The 27,993-nt window shown below is 44.8% G+C and overlaps 1 protein-coding gene and 1 long non-coding RNA gene across 4 annotated transcripts; one reads left to right on the forward strand and one right to left on the reverse strand.

The window, feature by feature from the left end:
* On the forward strand, positions 1 to 27,986 carry LOC120952346 (ribosomal protein S6 kinase beta-2). Of its 3 annotated transcripts, none has more exons than XM_040371627.2 (12): positions 1 to 152; positions 1,367 to 2,153; positions 21,081 to 21,121; positions 21,217 to 21,343; positions 21,450 to 21,581; positions 21,665 to 21,798; positions 21,873 to 22,064; positions 22,160 to 22,250; positions 22,331 to 22,579; positions 22,660 to 22,767; positions 22,843 to 23,372; positions 23,449 to 27,986. In XM_040371627.2, coding segments are annotated over exons 2-12 (1,686 nt in total). In that variant the 5' UTR covers positions 1 to 152; positions 1,367 to 2,072; the 3' UTR covers positions 23,450 to 27,986. The 3 variants fall into 3 exon arrangements, with proteins under 3 accessions (XP_040227561.1, XP_049461078.1, XP_040227563.1); XM_049605121.1 differs by having other exon boundaries at positions 9 to 111; XM_040371629.2 differs by lacking the exon at positions 1 to 152 and adding an exon at positions 222 to 664.
* Positions 18,428 to 21,061, reverse strand: LOC125906416 (uncharacterized). Its single transcript, XR_007451804.1, has 2 exons — positions 18,941 to 21,061; positions 18,428 to 18,880 (listed from the first exon to the last, which is right to left on the reverse strand). It is a non-coding gene; the product is annotated as an uncharacterized LOC125906416 (long non-coding RNA).
* Positions 27,987 to 27,993: the final 7 nt, after the last annotated feature.

Below are 27,993 nucleotides of genomic sequence, written 5' to 3' on the forward strand. Positions count from 1 at the left end.
TGGCCAAGCGCTGAACCACGGCAAGAAGAAGCAAATTGTCTTTCAGTGCGTGCAGATTGCGAGTTGCGGTGTGCGTGTGCAGCGCGTCATGTGAAAAACAACGAGAAAAAAGTGCGTGTCCCACGGGTGAAGCAGTTTTTCCACCGTCAAAAGTAAGCTACGGGTGGAAATTTCCGTACCACCTTTTTAATTGATAACGCAACAGGATAGGAAAATAAGATTGGCAAACTGCAAACCAACTCCCAAACACACACGTGCTCTGCTGCTCGGTGATGGGAATACGCACAGAGCATTAGAAGTGTTGCCAAAAAAGTGGTTGCTCGTTGGTGTTTCGACGCCGACTCCCTTTTTTCAGTGAAATAATGCAGAAAATCAAGCGCTTGCTTCCTCAACGTGTGTCCTCGTTCGCCAATCTGCGTGCGTGTGGTTGCGTGTGTGTGTGCGTGTGTGATTGTCGCAAACATTGTCCTGCTGCGTGTGTGTCTGGTCTGGCGATACGGTACGGTGGTGTGCGGCTGGTTGAGTGAAAGCATTTCAAGTCTCTGCACACGGGTGGAACGCGGCGCCATTACGACACACGGCACACAGCAGCACATTCCCGGATTGTTTTGTTGGGGTTGTGCTTGGGAAAGGAGCTTATGTGCGTTTCGGTGCCTTTCGGTGGGTGAGTTCCGGTTAAAACATTGCCTTCGGTGATGCAATTCCGTTTTGGCTGTTTTTTTTTTATTGCCCTCTTCGAACCACCTCGAAAACAGTGCGTGTGGTGTTGGTAGTGGTGTGAGACTGTGTGTGGATGTTGGTGCGTATCGCAAATGTGTCTCGTTCCTGTCGTCTGCGCGTCCGGCTTCTCCGGTGGCCGCCCGACCATTCTCGACGAGTGAGTGGTGGTGGTGTTGTCTGTCCCTCTTACCTCTTCCCTCCCCGGGGGACAGGAAATGTACGCAGCGAGAAAAGAAGAATTTGCTCAAGACAGGACCGACCTGTGTTGACGCGTTTTGTGTAAAGAGGAAAAAAACACCTTCCCTTCTAGACGTCGTCGCCTGCTGCGAGGCTTTAGCTTCAACTTACTTTTGTTGCCATTTCAGCATTTTTAAGGGTCGCGCGCGTGTTTGTATTTGTGCATGTGTTTATTGTTTACAGTCCGGGTGGAGAAAAGGGGCACACCACCGACCAGGGAAAGGGATTTACGCCGTGTTGTTGTGTGGTACAATCGCATTTGATCGTGATATTAGATGTGACGGTTGATTGTTTGTTAGTGTGTATATTGGTGTTTTATTGCGCGTTTTTGTTCCACCCGGGTCGTCACCCGGACGCGGGGGGTTTACGTTGAATTGCGTGTTATAATTTTCCTCCTCTTTTTTTCCAGAATAAAACAAAAGTGTGTTACGTCGTGTTAAAAGTGTGTGCACACACGTTTGTGCAAAAGAAAACAAACAAAAAAACCTTCAGCAATAGAGCGAAAGTTAACAGTGTGTGTGTGCTGCACGGTGTGTCGGCACATACAGGCAAACAAACACAGAAACAAAAACCTACCTCATTTTGTGCGTGGCAGCCCCTTTTTTACGGCGCTGAGCGTCTTCTAAACAAAACAAGTGTGCAAACCCTTCGTAAAGTGAAATCCTCTGCTCACGAATTAAGAATCAAAATCAAAGCAAGCAGTGTGCGAGTGTGTGTGTGTGTGTCGGTGTAAAGTAACGCAAAGAGCCACAGCGCAAATAAGAGTACAGTGCACAGGAAGCAGGAAAAAGAAAACAACAGGGCAGAGAATACGCACGTCATCGGAGGAGAGGAGGAGGTGCTACGTTCTAGAAAACCCAAACAAAACAAACCGCACTGCGACGACGCGCCTTTTTCCCTCCAGAAGAAGAAGAAGAAGAAAAAGAAGAAGGGTAAGAAGAGAAGGAGGATATCCGCGCGCCTCATAGCGTGTGTGTGTGTGTGTGTGCGTGCGAATTAGTGTGTGAGAACAGCGCCTCCTGTGTTTTTCCCCCACTCATCGTCATCCTTCCCTGCTGTGTGGGCTTTTAGGGCCTCACCAATACACCGAACCAAGTAGAAAAGCAAGCGACGATATGGCGGGTGTGTTCGATCTGGAGCTGCACGAGGAGGAGGATCTGCGCGATTCTGATGACGACATAATCGATATTGAGGATGTAAGTACAATCCGTCGTAGTTGTAAAATGTAATTGATGAGCTTTTTGTGGTGCATCAGAAATGGCTCAGTTAAATTGAAATCAAAGAGATTTTAAGCCCGCTTATAGTTGAAGATATCGTAATAGGAATTTCTATGGAGAGAAGGTCTTATAAGAGTAAACGGGTACACAGAAGATTTAATTACAAACGGGTTTTATTTTTTGTTATTACAATGATAGACGAGAAGTGTTATCTTGAGAGCATGCATGAAGTGTTTGTAATTCTTTGTATAATTGATATCATTATAAAGGATAAGCGACATATATAATAATTCTCCTTTCCTATGTGTGGACCCAACCCAGATGGTTAATGCTTCGATGGGCATATTATGGCATATTTTAGCCACTTTTCGTCTTTTCTGTACCTTTCAAAAGCTATTTGAAAGCAACAGGACCCACAGGCGAGAGAGAGTCTTGAACTCATGATCACCGACCTACTAGCCCGAGCACTTAACGACGGCTCAATAGCGTCACTTGACTGAAGAGCTGTTAACAGCCATACAAAAAGGATTAAACTCCATCATTAAAACGTTTATTCCAATATAATCTTCCAATTAAACTACTCACACTGCACAAGGCTTTAATCAACTTAAATTTTAATATCTTTACGACATCAACTAATCCAAAGCACGGTAATGCGAAACACACGCTTCTTCGCACTGAACCGCGGGTGCAATGCCCTCTTCTCGTATGGGGAGGAGACACCACCAGAAAGGGTGAACGCTCTCGGGGTCTCAGAAAGGGTTCGGTCCGTACGTCGTCCTCTTACATCCAGAGCAAATGTTGAACCGTTTTATGGACACACTTTTCGCATTACTTACGAATTATGTGGGCCCCCTACGTACCTCGGTTTATACTTCCCATCTCCTTTATGTGTCACGTCTGTCTCTCTCTCTCTCTCTCTCCCGCGCGATAATTGAAATGTAAAATTCAAGCAAAAAGGAGTAAAAGTTTCCCTTTGCGCGCCAGGGCCGAGTAGCGGCGGCCAAAAAGGTCACACGAGGTCAAGAACAGCTGTGGAGGGAGAAGGAGAATGTAAGCGAGTGTGTTGCAAATTCGTCCAAAAACTAAAACCACAAAAGCTGCTACCCCAACCCGGACCTTTCAGAATGAATTTCAAAACTGTTCTTTGCAAGGCGAGACACCCCCTGCGCCTTCATTTTACGTTCAAATAGCACAAAAAAGCACACACACACAACCGGATAAAGACTGTTCGGCCCCCCCTCTCCAATCGTCGGTTGAATGTACTCCGGTTCTGGAGCTCTCCTTCCACCCCAAAAAAGCACTCAACCAGACAAGGTTAAGTTGCAAAGTGTTAAGGGAGCGGAGACGAAGAGAGAGATAGAGAGAGGGAGAAAGGAAGACCGAAAGATGGCAAGAAAAGAGGAATGCGAAAAACGTCTGCACAAAGTACGCAGCCCGCGCGTTGTGTACGCAGGACTCCCGCCGAACGCAGCCACCCAAAACAAATACACACACACACATACACTCGCTCGTGTACGAATGAATTGAATACCAGCGAAAAAGGAGGAAAGTTCTTTGACACCTGACGCAGTTGTTGCGGTTTGTTGTTGCGCTCTTGATGGTTAATTCCCCCCCTCGCCCTCCTTCCCCGTCCCAGTCGCTCTGGTGTAAGGGAGATGGCGAAAAAGGCGAAGGAGAAGAAAGGCAAGCTCCACATACGCCACCCGGCGGATTGGCGGTGAACGAACGGTGAACGGTGTTGTCTGTCCTCTGTTTTGACCGGCGTTTCGTTCTTTACCTTCGACTCCGGTACCCATCTCCGCCACCACTACCACCACCCGCTTTTTCCCCGCAATTTGAAGAAAACGTGCACCAGCACGCACTCACATCGTCGTCGCCGCCGCCGCAGCCTGGGCGTGGTGTGTGGAATATTTGCCTTTTGGGGGTTCAATGCCGTCGACGCCGCCGTCCTCCCCGGCACGCTTGCTCACGACCTCCATCGCTCCCTTGGCGTCCCAGACGCGCGTGTGTGTGGAAGATCGGTTAGCTTCAGTTGTATTCTTCTCGCTTTTCGCACACACCGCCGCCGGCTTCAGAAACTCGCATTTCACCCTATATTGCAATTTCGAAAAGTTCAATAACACCAACTGCAAGATCATCCTCTCCCTCCTCTCCCATTCAGTGCGCGGCAGCTGCTCTCGCGTGGCATGATGCGTGTGGTTTAATAAAAAAAGGGAAGCGGCCTCCATTACATGTGGCGTTTGTTTGGCAGGTTTGTTTTTATGTTTTTGTGCTGGAATGTTCTCCAATGGAATATGCAATTTGCTCTGGAATGTTCAAGAAAAGAGATAAAAAAATGCACAAATTATTCAGTGTTTTCCATTACGTTTTCATTAACAAATCTGCCGCCAAGTCCTACAAAACGCCTAAAATTATGCAATACGCATGTAGTGGGGTGCTTTTTAAGGAAGGCCATCTGTACGCGTGAATATATAGCTTTTTAATAACATAATAAGATGATGCTAAGTAGATAATAATGTGAACCGATTGTGTTCTATTGTCAGGCAATTGTTCCATTAATGCTTTTCACAACAACAAAAAAACGAGTAGCACGTGCTTGTCTCAACTTTTCGGTGCATGCTATTTTGTACTTAAAAATCGATTTTCATCCCATCTCTCGCACTCCTCGGACGGTTTTTGCACCCTCTTCCCCTGCCCCATTTTAATAGTAAACTTTTGTGCTGTGTGTTTTTTGTGCTACTACTGCCGACAGAAAAATCCCCGACTTGCTCATTCACCATCACCATTCGTCATCATTCATTCCACGCAAGCAAGTTTGCTCGTGTGTATGTGTGTGGATATGTTGTGTGGTGTGGTTACAGCGTACAAAAAAGGAGAGTAAGTAATTGCCCTTTGATTGATCCTCTCCCTCCCCATATTTGTGTACTACGAGTGCTATTTCGCTCCGTACTCTACTCTACACACCCTACCGGGATGATGGGGTCGTCCATTCATATACACACACACACACACACGGTGGCATGTGCGACACATCCGCCTTCAGTGTTGCCCTCCCAGGCAGGGCTGCATTTACTCCTCGTCCGTGTGTTGTTGGATGTGTTCTCTCCATAACAACACCACACGCAAGATAGTTTTTCATTGACGCGGGAGTTCATGTGTTCCCCCTATGTTTTAAATTAGCCCTCCTCTCTCCCATCAGCAATCACTGGTAGTAGCACACACACACACACACCCACATCGACGGTCATTAAACTCTCAACAATATTGTTTTTTTGTTCTTTCTTTCTTTGCTCTGGAGTAGTACAAACAACAGATGAGCAACAACAAGGCTTGACATCCACTCCGTGTCTCTCTGAGTCTTTGACGTCATACATACACACACACTCCTCCCGCCGTGCTGTGCAAATAAGCGTCAGATAAACGGCATTGGCAAAAAAAACACACACACAGCCCTTTCTTGTTTTGCTACTGCGAAGGAAGAGAAAAAAAACAGGGCTTCTCTCCCCTCCCCCATATGCGTCAGATGTGAAACAGAGCAAAGCAGCAACGAAAATTGCGTTAACCTAGGAATGTGTGCGGAAAATTCCTCTGACTCACAATGGTTGGAACTGGTAGCAGAGAAGCAAAAGAGGAATGGCGAAAAATGGGACAGAAGGGACAGGTTGTGGTTTTCCTCGCAAGAGTTCATGCTTCAGCCCTTCTCGTGTAGGGTGGAAGCAGAAGTGGAAGATTAAAGGAAAAACCCATCCGGTCAACGGAATCACACGGAATCGATGGGCGATGGGCAAACGTGAGTCAAAACTGTAAAAAAGCTTCACCGTTTTGTGCCGGTGGGAGTGAAAAAAAAAAGGCTCCAACGGCTGATGGTGGTGGTTATTGATCGCGTCATGACTCATCGTGCTGTGGAGATTCGGTTGCGTACATTGTTGAATATTATTGCTTGTTTTTGTAGTGTATTCATTTATTTGTTTTAATGAATGACATCAATCTAGGTGGACATATATGGCCCTGAGTGTGCACAGAGCAACACGGCTGTGTTTGCCAGCTGTAGAATAAGCAAAATGGCTTCATCACCACCATGCTAGGCAAATAAATGGAAGCCAAAACACCTCTACTCTGGAGTGAATGGAACAACGAGCTCTCGTCGGCTTAAAACCATTCGTAACGTCCCTTCCTAATCCATAATTTTGTGTGGCCAAGTGGACTGCAGTGGGAAGAGGGAGGTGGAACTTTGCTCACTTTTAGCATTCCCTTTTCGATAGTTCATTCTTTAAATGCCATCTCTCTTGCAATGGGAGGGAGCATAAAAGAAAGAGGTGACCCGGCATAGACCCAACGTTTTCGCTCATTTTGTGTACAGTCATGTGTGTGTGTGTGTGTCTGAATGAGTTGGTATGCAAATCAGATGCTTACTTGTCTTTTCATTCCGCTCTTTAAAGAGTACGGCTCCTCTGCCTTGAGCTTGAACTTGTCTCTGTGTCACCGTTAGGACTTTTCTTTTTAAGTGTTTTTAATATCGTTTCAGTGCTTTTGATGTTTATCACTGAATAGCCGCTCAGTGATAAAGCATTAAACAGCTGCTCGCTTCTTGAAGCCTCAGTAACCTATTACGCCCAATAAAGACCCCTTCAAGTACACTCTCCGTACCATCTTGTATCAAAAGGTGCGAAAAAATCAACAAAAAATTTGACCCCATTTTTGAGCCACCTTGTCTGCCCCCCTCACCCTGGGTGGACTACTTTTGCACAAGACTCCTCGCTGCTTGTTGCTGCAAAAGCTCCCTTTCAGCTGCTGAATAGCTTGGCAGGCAGGGTGCTCCGAAACAAGGAAGGAGGCTGTAGTAACGGGTTGCAATCATCATCGGCATCAGCATCATTGCCATCATCATCGGGTCGTCTGTAGTTTCCTCGCCGTCAAGACCAGGGAGGGAGAGTGAGAGAGAGCGAGCAGCTGAGAAAGAGAACGGTTTGGCTTGACGACTTACGCAAACTTGAGTGCGCTGGATGCAAAGCGCAATCTAGTGCGGACAGAGTACGAGTACAGAGTGAAAGAGAGAGAGAGGAAGAGACGCAATTCGGATTGTTATACTGCGCCAGCTGAGAATGGAATTTGCAACTCGCCTACTTTCCCTTTAAGTCGAGCACGAAGTCCACAAAGTCGAGTTGTACGCTCGGTGTCGATGTGTGGTTTTGTTTAGAAGGAAGAAAGTTACTTTACACGCCTTTTCCAGGTGTTCTCATAGTTGTCGGACACTTCCTTGACTTTTTCCTATTGGAAGTGAACTTCATATGTTGGAAATTGGATCCTACTGGTACGCTTGTTTGACAAGCCATCAAATTCCTATTGGATTTGTCCATCAAGGGTGCTATAGAGCCTAATTCCCAATAGATTAAGTTCATTAACGCAAGAAGGAGACAATAAAGTGTCACACAGCTATGAAAAGTACTGGAAACCCCTGGATGATCCGGCTTTTTGTTATAAGTTTAGTTTTGAGTTTGACTTTACAAATAATTCAGCTGGTATCACAATTGCACGACATCATATTATAAACATTGTGAGTTGATTTCAAGGAAGCAATTGCCATTTCAAATGAGAACTTTGTGAGGTCATATGTATTGGATTTGATATTCCATCAAAAATGTGTCTATAATTTTGTATTTTTTTTGTATTAAACCTCCAATATATCAGATTTTAGTTGGATCCAATGTATTTGGTTTCAAAAAAACACGCATTAAATGCTACTAAACGTCACGTGTAACTCATCTCACCCGCTGAACAGGAGCCGTCACATTTATTCTCGTACTACACACACACACATTTTCCCATGATTTAATTAATCGACTCTATCGAACATCAGCAAACGATAAATCGATTGATTTTTTCTTCTCCCCTGTGTCTGTATCATTTTTCCTCCCTTACCGGCTAACTGGTGCGTGCTACCGTTTCATATCACCGTCGTGGCCGCGCGTGGGTTCGCAGGGAAGCTCTCCTTTCGGCCTGGTCTAGGTGTCGAATATCGCACGTAGCTAAATTTATGCACCAAAACACACATACACACACACACACATACATACACACACACACACACACACACACACACACACACACACACACACACACACACACACACACACACACACACACACACACATAATACCATGTACTGCAACCAAGTCAGCCATCCACCCACGTACAAACGCAACTTCCCGCAATCGAGCCAACGCCGTGTTGTTGTATTATTGGGAGCACAAAGCGATTTGGCAGACGCACGGCGGATCCTCTGTCTGAAATTATAATAGAAGCGACGTGTGGCGCCGTCTAGCGCGTGATTGGGACCTAAAAATACCTCCGGCTGCCAGGAAGGTGTAGTAGTAGTGGGTAGTAGTGGTAGCAGCAACAGCAGCAGGTAGTGTAGTGTAGTACACGACGTCGGTTAAGCTCCATTTCTATGGCATGGAGATCTCCCCGTCGTCCTCGAAACATAAGATGACAATGTATTCCGTGCAACCGTTTACTCTCTGTAAAACCTTTCTCCCACACACACACACCCACCCACCCACGAGTCTCTGGACTTGGGCGAGTGGGTAGCAATTTATGCTCTGGTTGCAGCCTCCTCCACCCTTGTCTTGCAATTATTGCGCCACGCAAAGAGTTCCATCCTTCCTAAACTCATCCTTTTTGCTCCTGCTCCTTTCCGGGTCCTCTTTCACTCTCTCCTTCTCTCTCTAGTAGACCATGGTGAGCTCTCTGGGTCTTAGCAGTGTTTAGTGTCGCCCTAAATATAGAGGATGTGGTGTGGGATTTGTCGCCAACAGAGTAGCGAGCACGGGAGATGCTTCCGTTTTTGCGTTGGTTGTTTCCTTCCTTTTTTTCTGTTGGTCCCATCCCGGTAGATTATTTTTAGAAAAAGAAGTCTTCCTCTTCTCCCCTCTAGCTGCTGCTTGCTTTTGAGCGTTGTACGACGTTTCCTTTCCGGCTTTTCGGCAACCATCATCATCATCGTTATGGGTGGTGGTGGCGTATTTGTGTGGAATCATTTAAGGAATTTTTCTCGTCTGCCGGCCGGCATATTACCGGCTGTCATTGAACGCGGGGACTGTTTTGGGGGAAAATTTATGAGTCACAATGAGCTGTTTTTGCTGCTTAGTTGTGCTTCAGTGAATCATTCACCCTGTTGAGCAATTAATTACCTTTGCTTTCGTCAGGGATTTTCCCTGGAAAATGGCTTACTCTAAATTAAGATTTTGATCGCACTTTATGATGTAAATGAAACGTAATGGGAAGTATTGTTGTATTATTTGCCACTGTTCCTTCAGTATTTAAGTTGGAATTGATAGAATCAACATTCTTGTTGGACCTTCGAAAAGGGAAGTTGAAATCTCTCTAGTCAAGGGAAGGTCTCGTTTTTTATCACATCAACTGATTACCAACACACAAATACTCACACAAACACACCCAAGGAAGGGCGACCAATGGTGTGGTCTTCTGAGGGGAACCGTTGCCGTTGCTCCAAACTGTGTGCGTTGCGTGTATCAAAAAAGCCCCAACCCTCCCTCCCCAAAAAAAAACAAGTCTCTCACATACATAACACCCCCTGCTGTCTCTCTAGGCACGACTGCGCTCCATCTCCATCTCCCCTTTTACCCCCACAGATGGAAGGGTGAAGGAAAAAAAAAAGAACTAGAGACCAACTGACAAAAGTAGGTCAATGACGAATGGTTAGGACGGGTTAGACGAAAAAACGGTGCCAACATAACGAGCGAGAGAGGCAGGGAGAGAGAGAGAAATAGTGAAGGCAAACGACCAAACAACGATTTCGGTGTGTTTGTGTGTGTCTATGTTCCTGTCGGTTGGATTGATTCATGCGATTATGCCACGGAACAACTCCACACGGCTGTTGATGGGAAAAGGGGAGGGTACCGTTCTACGTTAAATGTTGGAATAGGAACGATATCTTGGACATGAAACCAAGTTGTGTGAGAAGGAGAAAACTATTTTGGTTGCATATTTGTCTCATAATAGCGTAACGTTTTTAATATTGAAATCCCCAATGGTTTCTTTGACATGACAAATGCATTTGCTAAGAATTCAAAGTCCAGCTAACAAACGACATGATGTCACAATTACATGGAAGATGAAATCACAATCCTATCTTGTTGTTGAATTCTGTTTGAATTTGGTTTGTCTAATAAGAATATGACGCGATTGGATTTTGAAGAATTGTGGTTAACATTGATAAATGTGTGATATAATCTGAAACAGTCTTACTACGACTCCTGCTTAAACATTGAAACACCTCTGTAAATACTTTTTTTGAGGAGAAACTTGATTAATTCCTGCTTCAAGCGATCGGTTCACCTATTTTGTTTGTTGAATTTGTTAAGAAACAATAAAAAAGCTCGCCCTTAAAGACTTCTTGCAATACGAAACAGCGCAAAAAGTGCTCGTGGGTTCGCTCCCCCTCCGTGTACCTATCGCGTGTGCGTGTGCTTTTAAAGTGTTTCATGTGCTGCACCACCACCACCACCACCAGCAAGCACACACGAGCCGAATGGATTTGATGGAACCAACGTGTGTGGCAGCAACCGTCTAACGATAAGATATTGCGCTTATCTCAAAACTTCTTTTCCAACGAATGATTCCCGGTTTGTAAAAATCAGGGGGAGGGTTTGGTTGTGAGATATAAAAAAAACTCGTCCTATTAATGCACGCGATGCAAGAGTCGATTGAAAAGCAAAAACAAAACCTGATTCTTTTCGTATCCCCACCGCCATGATATGGGATGGGGGGGTTCTTTGCACCATCCCTCATACAAAGTTATAGTTGCTATTGAATAATCAATCAGGCGCATACTTATTACCGGCTGTGTGGTTGGTTGTGTGCTTTGAAGAGAACCAATTTGCGTACCAACTTTACCTTTTTCCCGCTTGAATCAAGTGCGTTTTCGTGCGTGCGTGTCTCCCGTGCGTGGTGTGAGCAAAGGGCGTTTGGGCGTTATTTGTTGCTGAAACAGGAACAAGTTGCACACTGCACTACAACTCCTGCTCTGGGCTAAATATACGTATGTGTGTGTGTCTGTCGTCCATTACACAAGAAATTGAAAGTTTCCTTCTCTTTCTTGACACACGGGGGCCGATCGACTGCCCCGTGGGTCGGAATGTGTATCAGTAGGTCACACATACACACACCCAGTAGTGTTGAGCTCTCTCGGGCGCGTGTGTGAGCCGCGATGATGATGGGCCCCCCTTCGCACTGCCGTTGTGACACAGTTTCCGCTGATTCGCATTCCTCAAATAACTGTTTCACTCTACGCACAGCTGTCTGTCGAGAGAGAGGGAGAGAGAGAAAATGGAGGAATCCCGCTGCTGCAGCATGCTCGAGCCCGAAAAAGGCCGTATTAATTTTGTGCAAACCTAATTATCTCACCTTCTTTTTTTCGTTTTCGGTGCCTCATTTGGCTCAATATAAACGTTAAATTAAATTTCAATTTGTCCGTTATTTTGTGTCGTCCCCACCTTAATTAATGTGCTCCTTTCCGGGCACTCTGGGGCTCAACACAAGCTTTACGAATCAATCTTGTATTTTATCTTGTTTAAATTGCGACCTAACAAACACACACACACACACACACACACACACACTTCCGCCCTTTACAATGTAGTTTAGATAAACAGGAGGAGGAAGCAGTTGTACGGCACCAGCTACACTATTATCTTCCTGTACTAACACTTTGGTACGTGTGAGAGACGACGAAATGGTCCATTTGCCCCGTCTGAACCTTTGCTCTTCTGACCCACAACCCAACTTGACTTGACAGGGAGTTTACTACACGTGTTTGTCGAAGTTTAATCGAACAATTACCATTTTCACAGAAATCTGTATCCCATTTCTCTGACGCAAATGCAAACACATAAGCTGCTGCTGCTGCTGCTGCTCTGTGTCCATAACAACACATTGTCGTCTGTGTGTGTCCTGCGTCATCCCGGGTGCACGTTGCAGGTGGTTGCAAGTGCAAAAAGTGCCTGCAGTTTCTTGCTTCGATTGCCTTGGGCTGGACGGGCAATGCAAGGAAGAGGAGGGATAGGGTGAAAATAAGGCAAAAGTAGAGTAATGTGTGCGGAGAAAGTACACTGAGCGAGTGGTGTGGTGTATATATAAAACACAAAGTTTACAATCGGTTTGAGCGATTGGATCACAAAATATACATTGATTGTGATTCTTATGAAGATTGATACAAATTTACATATTATTACTTCTTGAAACATTCAAGCAACCAGTTCGAGATCTTTATTTTTTTTTTTAGTTGATATCGTAAACCGAGACAAAAGCATTAAATGTAGGGGAACCTGGGGCAAAATGGTTAGGTGGGGCGACCTGCATTATTAACTAAAATTAACACATTTCTACTGGTTTCTAATGATAGAAAAAAATTCCAATAGAATGTTTAAAGCCCACCATGAACGTTTCATAACCTAATATTGAAAATTTTCATATTATATTGAAAATTTCAAATTTCGTTTCATAACCTAATTAAATGTAAAAATTTCAAAGTTCAATTTTGTAAAATGTTTCACTTGGGGGCAAAATGGTCGGTATGTTTTGACACGTGCAAAATGATGAGGCTGTGGTATAAGCTAAGGCCGCTACAATATACTAGCTTAACATAAAAGAACTGTGCTGTATGTATACTATACCGACATGAAAAACTACTGAAAACACGTGAATTATTGAAATATTCCACGGTTTGACTAAATTATTGAACAAAACACTTAAATACTAATGTTAAATTGTATAAATACTCTCACAATTCTACCAACATGCAAGAGCTTAGACCAAAGCCTTAAGCTCAATGTTGTGGTCCATTTTGCCCATTTGTTATGATGTGTTTTGACATTTCGTGTGTAAGACCATTTTGCCCCACACAATACATTTTCACGACGTTTGACATTGATTTTTAAAATGCATTTTAAACATATATATTTGTTATTAATGCGTAAACGTCTGATTGTTTGATAAGACGTCGAAGTATCGATTGACGTCAAAATAACAGTGTAAAGTGCTTTAACCAATAAGATACAGACCAAATCCTTCTTCTATTTAGCGTAACGTCCTACGCGGACATGTCGGCCTATACAGGCTTTCGAGACTTAATTCATTACCACGTAGCCAGATAGTCAATCCTTGCTATGGGGGGACGGTCCATTTTGGGTTTGAACCCATGACGGGGTCGTTCGAGTTGATGACTGTACCACGGGACCGCACCAAAATCCTTAACAGGTCCATTTTGCCTCTCTTTCCCCTAGAGTTTGCTGCTTTATTATAAAGATTTTTTAGATTATTTAAAAATAAATTATATCTCTTTAACGTCTTTTCCAAAGGTGTGTTTCATCATTTATCTTTTTCGCTGCAGCAGCTGCTGCTACTGTGTAACGGCTGCTTCTGCTGTGGTAATCAAAAATCCCTTTCCCTATTAATCATCGCCTACTTTCTGGGTATTGTTCGCACTGCACGACACTATCGTCGTCGTCACTGTGGGCTCTACAGCTCACGAATTGTGCATGTTTGTGTCACGATGCACCCGCCACACGCAAATTGACCTTTTTTTGCAACAACACAACTGTGATATGCTCCAACAGCGCGCACCGTTTCAAGCGCATAATTGCGCTTGCCTCGCGCTGTAACTAAAACCTCGTGTGGGAGAGTTGCATTTTTCAGTTCACTTTCTCTCATACAAATGTGCGCCGCACTCGGTGTGGTGTTGCATTTTGTACGAGTGTACCGAAAAAAAAGCACACACAAAAACACCACTGAACATAGCCCGGTGTGGTGTGTGGTGTGTCGTCATCATTGCATCGGCATGATGGTGGCAATCGAAATCGTTGCCACGGCGGCTGAGAATGAGGTCACCGTGTGTGTGTGTGTGTATGCCGTGGCCTCAATGCAAGAGCGAGACGGATGGCTCAATATAGACAGACACACACACACATAAACAAACACACGAATCGATCGTGAGCTGCCGCCACAATAACCGGTGTGTGTGGGTGGGTGGATGGGTGGTATAAAGAAGGAGTATGAGAAAACTCCTCTCCGCTTCTTACGTCATCAAGCTCTTTGCGCGCGTGACCTTCTCCGCGTATTTCCGCCTGCAATTGCCGCTTCAGTGTACAACCCCACTACACTGTAGTGCGCAAGAGTGTGTGTGTTTGGGTAGTGCACTGCAACACTCATGGGGTGGTGTGCATCATAACGGGAGCCAGCTCACTCACCGGTCTAATGAATGGTCGGCAGTAGTAGGGTGGATGGAACAGAGGAAAGGGCAACGCAACGCGTGGTGTGTACTCCGATGTGTGTACGCGAAGCAAAACAACAACAAAAGAGTGCACACAGAGAGAGAGTGCGCCGCCTGTGTAATGGTGTGTGTTGGTGGTGCAATTGCACACGCATCAACTTCATGCAATGTAGTGGCTCGCAGTAAGCGCGAAAGGAGAGTTATGATTATGATTGGACAAGAATTGAAGAGCCTGCAGGGGTTAATAGGAGAGGAGATAAGCAGGAGAGAGAGTGAGAGAGAGAGAGAGAGAGAGAGTGAGAAAAAGAGAGATGTGAAAGGCAACAAACAAACAAACAAACAAACAGTTCTAGTGCGAGTTCAATTTGTTCGTTAGAGGAGCAGAAAGAAGAAGGGGTTCCTCCTCATATCACCCCCCATTTCTCACTAATGTGTGCGCGTGTGATCATAAACGTAAATATAAAACACACCTCACTCGCCACACGCAAGTAGAGAATGGTACCTTTTTGCGTACTTCCTTGCATGCTTTGTGTAACAGGTTGAGGTGGATGTGGATGGGAAGCGCAGGGGGAGGCGAGAGACGGCTGGCTCACAAATCGTTGCAAATTTAATTACAAACTAGCTGGCACGATTTTATTACTACGCCATAACTATTGCAACAGTGGAGCTTAGAAGACATACCGGGAGGACAGAGAAAGGTATAGGGAGAGAGAGAGAGAGATATTGTTATTAAGTGTGTTTTTACTAATAGTGGCAGTATTTTCTTATTTTTAAACAATTGTTTCCAGTTACAATTTTCACTCACTTTAAGTGAAATTTAAGAAAATACTATATAGTTTCGCTAAAAAAGGTGATATTTTTGCAATAAACCGTGTCGTGCGGTTTCGATACAATGTCGTAAAAAGCTGATGAGCCTTTTTTATGGACCCCAGCGCTATGGTGGAGTCGCCAATCATCTATCTTGGCACGTTTGTTTTTATTGTATTTTTGTTTATTATACTGCTCTCCTGTGAATGCAATCGATTGAGTGGGATTTCTCTCTCTGTCACTGTCTCTCTCTCTCTCTTCAACAACACAGACGCACGTTGCGGGTGGTCGATAAGTTTTTACGATTGTTTGACTACTTGAATAGCGCTCGTTTCAGGTAGGGGAGGTACACAGACGAAGACGCACAGCTTGGTGATAAGAACAAATACTTTGGTTTGTAATTGAAAGATTGCTTTTCAAAAGCCCCCATGAGTTGTCGTCTTGCGTCAGTTTAAATGGCACTTGTTCTAGTTCTTTTTCTTTTTTTTTTGAGGAAACCCGACGCACTGTTAAATATTGGTACACGTGTACCCCGGGTTGTCCCAGTTCAAGGACTCGCTTCCTATTACACCCCTCTGCCCCCCGACATTGTCAACACCGATGGGTGTTGCTAGCGCGTACGATAGGCGCCAGGCGGAAACTAAACACCAAAAGCGCACGTTTCAGTGTGCGTGTGCGTGTGTCTGTATGTACATTGATGATTAGCGCATGTCGCGAACTCTGTGTGTTGGTAGCTCGTTTTTGCGATGATAAGACACGGACGAGAAACCACTGTGGACAATGTGTACGGGGAATGGTGGACACGATAGTAGAAGAAGCAACCCCAAGAGTGAACGGAAGAGTTGCATTGGAGTTGGGTTTTTGCAGTGCTTGAATGTAACTCATTGCTTGCTCTCATCTTAATCTCCCGTATGCTGGATGTTAAAGAGAGTTGTTAAAGAGCAGATCCTAAAAAGAATGTCTGAAGCGCATCCTTCGACAATGCTTTAAATGTTGTGCTTTTACTCTGGAGTTGTTGGCGCGCGCATGTGCGTAAGAAGGGGGCTTGTGAGGGGGCTGGCGGTTGTCGTCGTTGTGACGACTACAAGTTTAAAATGATAGTGGCAGTGTACTCTCCTTTACTCGCTTTGGAAAGTTGGTATCTGCATTAGTACGTGTTAGGACTACATAATCGTTGGAGAGAGACAGTTTATGATGCTGTCGTGTGTCTTTTGAAGAACGTTTTTCTGTCTTTTCCATTCCAATATCACTCTTTTTTGTGAATTAGAAATGATATTATCACATATATTGAAGTGCTGGTTGTAGTAAGATTTGATCTCAGGACGTGTCAGTTGCCAAGCGATGTACCTTCCAATGACAGTATCGCTCCACCTGATCCTACTGCCGTCTAGAAGCTTCTTAATGCAATAATGGTACAGCTTAAAGCTTTTGATATATTAAAATCCTCCTTTACATGCCATCTCGTGGTCTAATCGAATTATTTTAGGATGTTCTGAAGGCGGGTGCCTTTCGATGAATCATCTTGTGCCCGGATATTTAGCCAACACGCCTAATTACCGACCAACACGACCAGAACCAATAAAATACATTGAATATTACTTTTGTGGTTGGTGCAGCACCAGCAGCAGCAGCCATGCGAAACTTGGCCCTCGCCGAATAAATTTATTGGGTGCCCGATTTTCCCAATGTTAGTCTTGCAAACTCAAACTTGGGGCCAATAAAAAAAAACACACACACACACATCCACACACAATCAAACCCTTCAGTCCGCGGGTGTGTTTGCTTCTTCAAAAAATGTGTCCAAAAGAGAGCTTTTGTTGGTGCGTACGGTGCGTCTTCCAAGTCGCCACCCAAGTCTTACGGTGGTAGTGTATTGGTAACAAGATACTGGCCTTCCTACTGCTGCTACCAACCTTGTCATTCGATTAGGAGAGAGAGAAGGTGGTTTCCGTTGCTGTTGGATTGTTGCGTGCTTCCGCGTTTCCGCACCAGAGCACCAACCAAACCAACCAACCTGCTCCTCCTCCTCCTCCTTCGCCGAGGGGTTCGTTCGGAAAGTCATCCAACTGCGACGGCGACGACGACCGACCCGACCGCGCACCAAACTCTACTACCAAGACACACTCAAAAGCAAAGAAGTCGGCGCGAAGGAAAAGACGTTCATCGAACGATAACGCAACACGCCGCGCCGGGCCGGGCCGGGCGGCGCAGACTTGTGTACGGCCGCGCGCGAGTTCAAGGTAGCGCACAAGTGGAATATTTTGACGCAGCCAAAAATTTATCGCCACCGCCATCCCCCCCCCCACTCCCACTCCTCTTCCCAACAAGGGGTTTTGTGGAAGCAATTCGAGACTGTGGTGCTGCCGTCGCCGTCGTCGCAACATGAGCGTCGATTCACAACACAACACATCTTGCCTTGGTCGCGCATACCTTTAGTGGAGCGCTTTTGGGGGGGAAACAATGTGAAGCGAATGGTATTAGTTTGTGGCAGAATACAGAATTACATTCGTGCACACACAGTGGGGTAACAGTGTTCTAAAATTGTCCTCCCCAAAAACACAACACTGTTTGGGAAGGGGAAAGAAAGTGGGAACAAAAATAAGAATTGCACGATTTAGTGTAGTTCGCGGGGTTTTGGTGTTGGGCTCGCACTCTTCCAACCCTTTTGCGGGCGGTCTCTTCTCTGTGGCAGCGAGGAAGCTCAACATGTGTTTTTTTTTTGCGGGGGGATGGGGCCTATTTTCACCCCCAAAACTTAACACATTTAGCACACTTGTGTATACACACCCGGAAGTAATCGGGGACTCCACGGAGTCGTTTTAATTGCAACCAATAGAAATATGGCTTCCAAGGACGATCAGCAATTCTCAGTAAAAGGAATGGTTGAGGTTGCGTAGCTTGCGTGTTTGAAAACCCAAATCAGGAAAGAATTTCTAGAAAGAAATCCCGTCTCACACGCAAGTCGACGCCGTGCCTTGGGGAGGTCGTAGTCTCTATCCTCTTCCCCAGATCCCTTGAGCGTCGTTTACTGGCCTGTCGTTTAGAAGAAATCAATAAGATCAAATTTCCCCGCCAACTCTCCCCCAAATGCGACGATAGCAAAGGGCGGGAAAAAATGGGAAAAACAAACAGATAACCCATACACACACATCCATAGAGAGAAGAGACACGCTTGCGCTTGTATTTTGTTTCACTCCAGACCGCAGCAAAAACACTGTATTATAGCATTTATAGCGCGCTACATTTACGCCACAGTAATAGAGGTAGTGGAGTAGTATTAGTATTAGTAGTAGTAGAACTGGCCAGCGCTACTATTACTGCTGTCATCATCCCCGGTGCGCGCCCTCCGTGTCATATACAGCGGCTTTGTGTGGTGGTGGTAGTCGTCGTCGTGTCGCGCTGCTCTGCTGTGTTTGTATCCCGTAGGAATAAGGGGCCACCACCAAACACATGATGGACGGAACGGACGCGGGACGATGTGAGTGTGTGTGCACGGTTTCGGAAGTAATGTCAATAACCTTACAAGGTTTTTTCCTCTAGACGACACACACACACACTGGGGAGGGGCTCCCATACACGTGTTCTATATGGCAAGGACTGGGAGCTTCTAGAAAAATGATTTGAATTTAGTTTGATTTTTCTAACACTCTCCTTTATTAAATAATACTCATTTGACGTCCCAAACTCGTGTCGGAGCTGTCACCCCCTCGGGGAATTCGGATCAACACAAACACAGGCAGAGACAGACGGACAGCCAGGATGCAGATTGTTAAGTTCGAGTGGGTTCCGATACTTCAATTAATTGAAGTTTCCCAGTTTTTCGCTTCAAGTACTGCTTTCGACCTGTATGCACCCAACCTCTTCACTGCCCGTTGGCCTATCCTCTCCTTGGTTCATCCCAATGTCCAAAGATTGCAGAAGTTTGATGGACACTTAAGCACGGACACAGCGGGCGCAGGGAAGAGTGTGTGTGTGTGTGTGTGTGATTAGATAATTTCAGGGTCAAAACATTGGTGAGGGGGCATTTACATTCTGTGGGTTATGATGTTGTATTTGCGCAGCAGTAGTAGGGCACTGATTCGGTTTGAGGGAAGACGATGACGACGAAGACGACGACGTCAATTGATGGGAGTATGGGGAGACTTCAGGGTTTCAAAGGGTGTAAGATGTTTGGGAATCGGTCGGTTTCACGCTTGCTCAATCAAACCCAAAACCCAACCCAAACGCTCCTCCTAAGCATAACTATATCTGGGTAGCGTTTGATTGATAATTGCAGCGTGTTTGTTTGGCCCATTAGCGTCTGTGCACGATCGAACTGCTGCTGCTGCGTGTGCAAGGCGAAATTTAGGCTCTGACGACATAAGACGACGCGCGTTCGACTTCAATCGCATGGGTTACGTATTTTTGGTACAATTGAAGAGGTAGAAGGGCAGTATTGATAGGCCAGTTGATGATTCTGGCTTCATGTTTTTGTAACACCGTTTCCGTTGAAGGTCCAGCTGGTTGAGATTTGGATGATAATGAGCAAATTTACCGGCCCCGCGGAAGCAGAAAGAGCGCGTTTATATTTTCACTTTACGCGGCCAGTCGCACAAAACTAACAGCAGGCACTAGGCCCATCCATCATCGGAGCCCCGCAGCCACAGTCGCGCTACATTTCCCCACATGCTGTGTATGGAGAGGTGATAAAGAGAAGCCAGTGCCATGTACACAAGGAATGCACACGGGCTTCTGCTTTGGGTTGACCTTGCTCTCCCTGCTGTTGCTGTTGGTACTGCTTGTTACTGATAACCACAGCGGAGGGAGTGTAAAAAGGTGTACAAAAAGGCATTAAACATTACCACCCGTCCGGCGGTGTGTGTTTGTGCAGTGTGTTATTTTTACTGCGCGGCGCCGGGTCCCATTTTGCGATTAGATTCTATTTTTTACCATTTCCCTCTTTAGATTGCAAGTCCAATGGAGAAAAAACGCCTTAAATTATGCAATCTGCGTGACATCATCTGCTTGATAGCAGTTTTAGAATAATTTCAAAATGACCGTTCTCATGGCCAACTAGAACTCTAGCGGACTCACAGTGCAGCGCACGTGTGCTCGCCCCTAAATGTATGCAATCGCAGTGCAGCAACGCGTCACACGGTTTGAAAACAAATCGTTGCACATTTACTCTATTCGGAAAAATGAGGAGGGACGACCCGTCGACGCTGTGGCTGTGTGACACATTGAGAAGCGAGAATGGACAAATGAAATACAATCCGGAAAAAAATGCGAGGGACACCCCGGGAGAGGGAAACTTCTGAATGTTCTGTCTGGAGTCTGCGGAGGTCAATGACTCGCGATGTCTGATGGCAGGCAGGGATGCATTCTGTCTCGAACACCCGAGAGACAACAAGGCGAGCGTAGAGCTAGAGCGAGGGTTTCCGGGTTTGTGTGTGTTCCCCCTTTGTTGCGGAAAATGCACAACTGTGGCCGGGCGCGCTGTCGACGACCTGTGGTTTCTATCTATAGAGCATGTATGCGGATTTTCCTCACATTCTCATGTGTGGCTGTCGCGAGTGTGATGGATTGTAGGGGATGAGTTGCAAGGGGGTCAGTTTAGGATAAAAATGTTGAAAATTATTGAAAAGTAATTATTGTTTCGTATTTAAAACATTGACGCATACTATCTTTTTGCCATATTAAGGCTTAATGGCGCATTTGCATTTATTGAGCAATAAAAACCTATCTCTTCACAATTATAATAATGAAACAAGCTGCTAATGGCACATAATAATGTACAATTTTCTTTCATTTTCCCCGCTCCTCATCAGGTCGATCTGGAACCCGAACTTCACATCAACACAAATCTAGAGTAAGTATACCCACCCCGGACACGGACATCAATGTTGAGTGCCTTTCTGATGAGCATATGGGCTAACATTACGCGCTTTCTCTTCTTACCCCCAGAACCGAAGGATCTGAAACGATACCACTGTCGGAAGATATTATAAACCCCGGACGAATCAAGCTAGGACCGCAGGATTTTGAGCTAAAGAAAGTATTAGGCAAAGGCGGATACGGTAAAGTCTTCCAAGTAAGTGTTATTCCTGGCCGGGTGAAGAGAGAGAGAGAGCGAGATCCGCAGTGTGCAAGTGTAATCAATGATGTGTTTCAACGCCTTTCTATTGCTTCGTTTTCAGGTCAGAAAAACCACTGGTGCTGATGCAAACTCGTACTTCGCGATGAAGGTGTTAAAGAAGGCGTCGATAGTTAGAAATCAAAAAGACACAGCCCACACACGCGCCGAGCGTAACATATTAGAGGCGGTTAGGGTAAGTGGGTTGCATTCTAGCTTGTAGCTGAAACTGAAGTACTGGTTGAATTAATGTGGGATTCCTTTCCTCTGCCCTTTCAGCATCCCTTTATCGTAGAGCTAGTGTACGCCTTCCAGACCGGTGGCAAGTTGTATTTAATTCTAGAATACTTGAGCGGCGGCGAGCTGTTCATGCATTTAGAGCGCGAGGGAATATTTTTGGAAGACACTGCATGGTACGTACGGCCGGAGAAAAGCAGCAAAATCAATGCTAAATCGCCTAATTAATCGCTTTCCTATTTTCTTTCAGCTTCTACCTATGTGAAATCATTCTCGCCCTGGAGCATCTGCACAATCTGGGCATCATCTATCGGGATCTGAAGCCGGAAAATGTGCTGCTGGATGCGAAGGGCCACGTGAAGCTGACCGACTTTGGCCTGTGCAAGGAACACATCCAGGAGGGCATTGTAACGCACACGTTCTGCGGTACGATCGAGTACATGTGAGTGGAGTTTTTTTGCCCTTTCCTCAATCCATTACAGCCGGACCGAAGTTTGAATGCTAATATGCTTCTCCTTTTTTGTTTTCTTTCGATAGGGCACCGGAAATTCTAACACGCAGCGGACACGGCAAAGCGGTCGATTGGTGGTCGCTCGGTGCCCTCATGTTCGACATGCTGACGGGAATGGTAAGCGCTCGTTAAGCGGGCAAACAAAGAAGAAAAACAGGCCTTTTTGATACAGTGCCGGTTCGGTCAATGTTTTGCAGCCCCCGTTCTGTGCGGACAATCGAAAGAAGACGGTCGACGCTATACTGAAGGATAAGCTGAACATCCCGGGCTACCTGACGCCGGACTCGCGCGATCTCATCCGCCGGTTGATGAAGCGGCAGGTGTCGCAGCGCCTCGGCAGCGGGCCGACCGATGGGCAGGCGGTGCGGGCACATCCCTTCTTCAAGAACGTCAACTGGGACGATGTGGTCAAGAGAAGGCTAGATCCACCGATCAAACCAGTGCTTGTAAGTGCAACGAAAGGCGAACAAGTGTTGACTTTTAGAAGGGTTTTCAGACGAACGGTGTTGTTTTTATCGTATCACAGGCCAGTGAGGATGATGTGTCGCAGTTTGATACCAAGTTCACGAAAGAGATTCCGGTGGATTCGCCCGATGAAACGACGCTGAGTGAGAGTGTCAATCTTATCTTCCAGGTGAGAATCAATGAAAGGTGAAATGTGTCAAATAGAGTCCATTAATTAATGTCGCTTTTTTTTCATTTTTCGCAGGGTTTCACGTACGTCGCCCCATCCGTGCTGGAGGACATGCAGTCGCGCATCACGATGCCCCGGTCGCCCCGTCGCATGCACCGCCACAACCTGCACCAGCACCATCAGCACAATCACCATCACGGTAGTGCGCACCACCACCACCACGGTGCCGGCAGCAGTCGAATGATGGGCGCGGCCGGAGCGACAGGAGCAACGCCGATGGAGAATGGCAGTGGGAGCAGTGGCGCCTGGAAGATGGCCCCGCATCAAAACATGCACAACCATCATCCGCACGTGCATCGGGGAGGAGGTCAAATGGTGCCACCGAACCAGCAGCAGCAGCAGCAGCCGTCGTCCGCTCAGCAACCTCACAATCAGACGCAACCGGCTGGTGGAGCGGCCGGTGTTAGCGGTGGTCCACCCGGTAGCCGCCCGTTCAATGCGGCCTCCATCTCGCGACGAACGCCGCCCCATCTGCAACCGTTCGCGCCGCGGCCCTCGCCACAGGACGAAATGATGGATGTGTATCCGGAAATGTCCATCTCTTAGTGAGTGGTGAACCTTTAAGGGGAGTGCTATTTTTACAGCAAATCATTAATCCATCTCTCTTTCTCGCCATTCCAGGCCAACACTGGAGGATTATAGCAGTTATAGGAAATTCGTCACCTAAGAGATGTGCTGCAGCAGGACGAGAGAGACACCATTTAGAACGATGAAGCAAAACGGGGCGTAAAGAAGGAAGCAGCATCGAAGGGGAGAGTGCATCTCCAAAACTAATTAACCCGTAGTCTAGCGTAAACATCAAGAAAAGGCAATTTGTTCCGAACAATGCGTGCGTGAGTGCATAGAAAGAGAAAACAAAGGTGCGTGAGATAGGTAGGGAAGAGTCTGTGTGTCTGTGTGTGTGTGTGTTACAACTACATACAACAAATCACCAAGGAAAAGATTAGAATAACGAATTTCAACTATAAGCCCTTTCTTCCGTTTTACTTTCCGTCTTTCTTCCAACGCTCCAACGAACAGAACCACTTCCGCCAGGGATTACTTTACATTTGTTTATTTCCCTCAGTTTATGGAGCTTTTCCTTTGCTGATTGTTTTTAAACTGCTCGACTCAGGCGATAAGCGCTAGTAGGAAAACATCCTGTCCTTTCCTGTTCTTCTAAACTCTCAATCTCCCAGAATAGTGGAAACATAAAGGCGCCGCGCAAACACAGGTCGTTAAGCCGTGTTTTAAAGCAATTTTACGTTGTGCTCTGTAAGGTTAGGGGAAAGAAGGTGCGCTATAGAATTATGAATGAAATTGTGTGAAAGCTAAAAGGATGCAAAAGGGCGTTGAATGGTGGTTCCCTTCCTCTGTCCAGCAATCAGGTTAATCTTCCGGGTTGGAGTTGGAGAAGCGACGATGAAGCCTTTTTTATATTATTATATATTCTTTTGTTGTACTCTTACCCTTTTCTTCCTCCCTCGAACACGGTTCACAGCAGATATTTTACTATCGATAAAGAGTTACTAGAAATTGCTAATAGAAACTAATAGCAGCTTTAGCGGAGAAAGGATTCGATTTCATTACGCAAAATATTACGCAAAAGAAAACCAACCCGACCGTCATCACACCCACACATATACACACTCCTATCCACACGCTGGGTGCTGGTGATGGTGGGGCCGGCGGTGTGTGGTATATTTTGAGATTTTTTTTTGTAAGCACAAACTAACTAAAACCATCGTTTATAGAAATTGTATTATAAATTGTGTGCTCCCTTTCCCTCTGTTCCCACTTCATCTCGCAAGCGACCACTTGTTGCTGTGTTGCAAATGAAATTACCTGGTGCAAGGAAATGTTACACTCGCAATTAAATACTAGTACCGCGTAGACATCCAGGCGAGCAAAGAGATGATTATAGAGGGAGAGAGAGAGAGAGAAGAAGCGTTTGGGAGAATAAGTTGCATTTTGAATATGAAACAAACAAAACAGGTAGCAATCCTAGTTACAAAATAATAATGAAATGGAAGGAGATGTAAAACGAAACAATTGTTAGGCGTGGTGTGGTGTACAGTTTGTCCCTCCAAAACTACATACACCCAGCATTGAAAGCACATTTAAAAATGGAAGACAAAAGCAAGCAACGAAGCAGAAAAGGAAGACAAAATATTGGTTATTATTCCTTTTATCCCCTTTTTTTTACAAAATCATTTAAATACTTGACCCTCAAAACAAATCAAATCAATGGGGGCTAACCTGTTATGCATTCTATCTTACTTCTTAATCTTAATCAATGTAATGGGAGAAATGAAGCAGAAAACACACAAAAAACAAGAAGAATTAACCTATGTTCCTTCTATTTCCAGTTTCACCTTGTGTTTCGAAGAAGCAATGTAGTTGAAAAGAATGAAACCCCTTTACACAAATACATATACACACACTGCCGAAGTGAAAGAGGAAAATGAAATGAAAATGGAAACAAAAAAATCAAAACAAAAAAAGAGATAAAGAAGTGAAAACAGGAAAAACAAATCAACAAAACATAAGAACAACCGAAACAACAGAAACCAAAAAAACCAAAACCGTAAACGAAAACTACCATATTGCAATAGTCTGAATTTAGCAAACGTGTGTTGCGGTATATAGTGTGAATAAAGTCTAGTAAAAAAAAAACAAATCAATTGAAGCTAATGCACACAAACACGATGAAAATGATGATGATAAGGATGATGCAAATAGATAGTGAGAACAACAACAGAAACCGACTCTCGTGCACCACGTGCAACGAGCAGAGACAGCACACAGAGAGAAAGAGAGGGATTGGAATCTAAGATCCATATTGTAATTGAACTATGTGCATAATAACTACATTACATTGAAATATGCATCAGAACGGTAATTAGCAAATTAATTAAGCCTCCCAAACAAACCCCCTCCTCTCCCCATACCGAAAAGCGAATTGTGTACATGCGCAAGGCGGAGCGAAAGTGGAAGAAGCGTACGTTTAAGAGAAGAAAGTAAAATAATAATAATAAACAAACAAACAAACAAACAGAAGAAGGAATAAAACAAAAATAGTGTAAAGAGAGGCGATGTGGAACCAAAATGACTGATTTTTATCCCAAAAAGAAGTTGGGTTGGCGTTGAGAAGCAAACGCGCATTGAAGATGTTTCCAAACCGGGTAAAGAAATCAGTTGTGAAAGAAGCAGAACAAAACAGTGAAGTGAAGTGAAGCGTAAGAAGAAATGAAGGGAACGTTCAACTTGGTTCCTTTTTTTGTCCTACTAGTGAAACGTATTTTCTACCTCCTTTCTTGGTAGTATTACTGCTACTGCGCTGCTGCCCATGTGTGGCACCCGTGGGATGTGGAGGAGGTCGTCGTAACGCGAGGGAAAGCCACATGGAATTAGTTACGTACTGGTTTGCCTCCCCCATTTCTTCTCCAGTAAAGTGTGCTGAAAGTGTTAGTTTTGCATTCTTATTATACACGCATGTTGCTGCCTACTACCTGCTGCTAAAGCTCTAACGCGAATGATGCTTATAACATGAATCAGCTATGAAAGCCTATTTAAGCATACTAAAGCAAACCTTTGATAATCCGTAACCCGTATAATCGATATAGTTTACTCCTTTTTGTATGTATACTACCGCATATACCGTATATACTAGCTCAATTTACGCGCGCACGCGCGTGTGTGTGTATTAGCCTTCCCCCTTTTTCGATTCGGTTTAAGCTGTAGAAATATCATTTAAGTAGCAAAGATAGTAACAGGAGAGTTATGGGGTTAGCGAATAGTAGGAAGAGAGAGAAAGCGGTGAACCTGGAAAGCAAGAATTAATAGCAAAATACCTGTAAACAACCATCCTAAATAGGCATGTAAACAAACCCCTCCGGATCTCCTGACCACATTTCAGGACCATTTTCCAGGAGTTCTCATAGCTGGGGTACACTTTATTGACTCTTTCATACGTGAAATGAACCTAATGTATAGGGAATTCGACTCTATAGCAATCTTGTTAGACAAATCCAATATGAATTTCGAAGGAGCCTGTCCAACAAGCGTACCAGTAGAGTCCAATATCCATATGGACATATGAAGTTCACTTCCAATAGGAAAGAGTCAAGGAAGTGTCCGACAACTATGAGAACACCTGGAAAACCCTGTAACCACTCTGGTACGTAAAAATCAAAGCAATTATAGTTCGCAATTAATTGTGACATTTAACAGCAGCAGCTCACATTTATGAAGCATAAATTTTGCCTTACTTACAAAGTTCCGATTCCGAATGGGGGTTCACAATAAAGAGGAAATTGTGAAGCGGCGTTCGGTAGAAGAGATGGTAGACGAAGCAAAGAAGCTAAAGCGTGTTGCTATGGTGAAAAGCTTTCTTTTTTTTTTTTTAAATTAAAATTACATACTTGCTGCTACTAAGACTAAGTTCATTCCGTTTCCATACACAGTGGGGTGTGGTTTTAGTTTGCTCATGTTCAAACAATCAATAGTAAAAAACAATTGTTTACATCACTTCTCAGTGTTCACAAATCATGTAAAGGTATATAAAAGGGGATGTGGATAACAAACGAACGAATAGAAACGTGAAACCTTAATATCTAGTATTTTTACATACATTGCTTCTCTCAGGCAGATGGAAAAGGTCGTGTAAAAGGAAACAATCATAACTTGTTTTTTTTTTTTTGGGAATGTGCTTCAATTTTTTGAGTGTTTTTTATGTTTTAAAATACATTTTCTACATTTTTTGTCTTCTTAAAATAAAGAATAACAAGGAACGGTTAGCAAATGGTAACAGTAAAGAGCATAGTAGGCGGCGAGAAGCATTTAGAAAAGTAATGTAAACTAATGTCGAAGCTGTAGCTGTTTCTTTCAACTCTAGCAAATGCAAATGGGTAAGAAGACAAAAACACAAAATCAACAAGAAAAATCGTGTTTAAAGAGGAAAGGATTGGAAAAGATTTAGATAATGCAAAAAAAAAGAGAAGGAAAGGAAAACAGTAGAGCAAAACCTTGTGTCCAACGGAGAAAAAGGACCGTGTAGTAGAGACCGATGGAGCAAAGCAATGGACGGATGAAACACAACAAGCCTCAAACGATGGTAACGATGTGTGTGGTATTTGATTTGGGAAAATATACGTTGAAAAACAATGGCATAGAACGAATTGTGTA

This window comes from Anopheles coluzzii, chromosome 2, assembly GCF_943734685.1.
Source record: "Anopheles coluzzii chromosome 2, AcolN3, whole genome shotgun sequence".
In the NCBI taxonomy this organism is placed as follows: Eukaryota; Metazoa; Arthropoda; class Insecta; order Diptera; family Culicidae; genus Anopheles; species Anopheles coluzzii.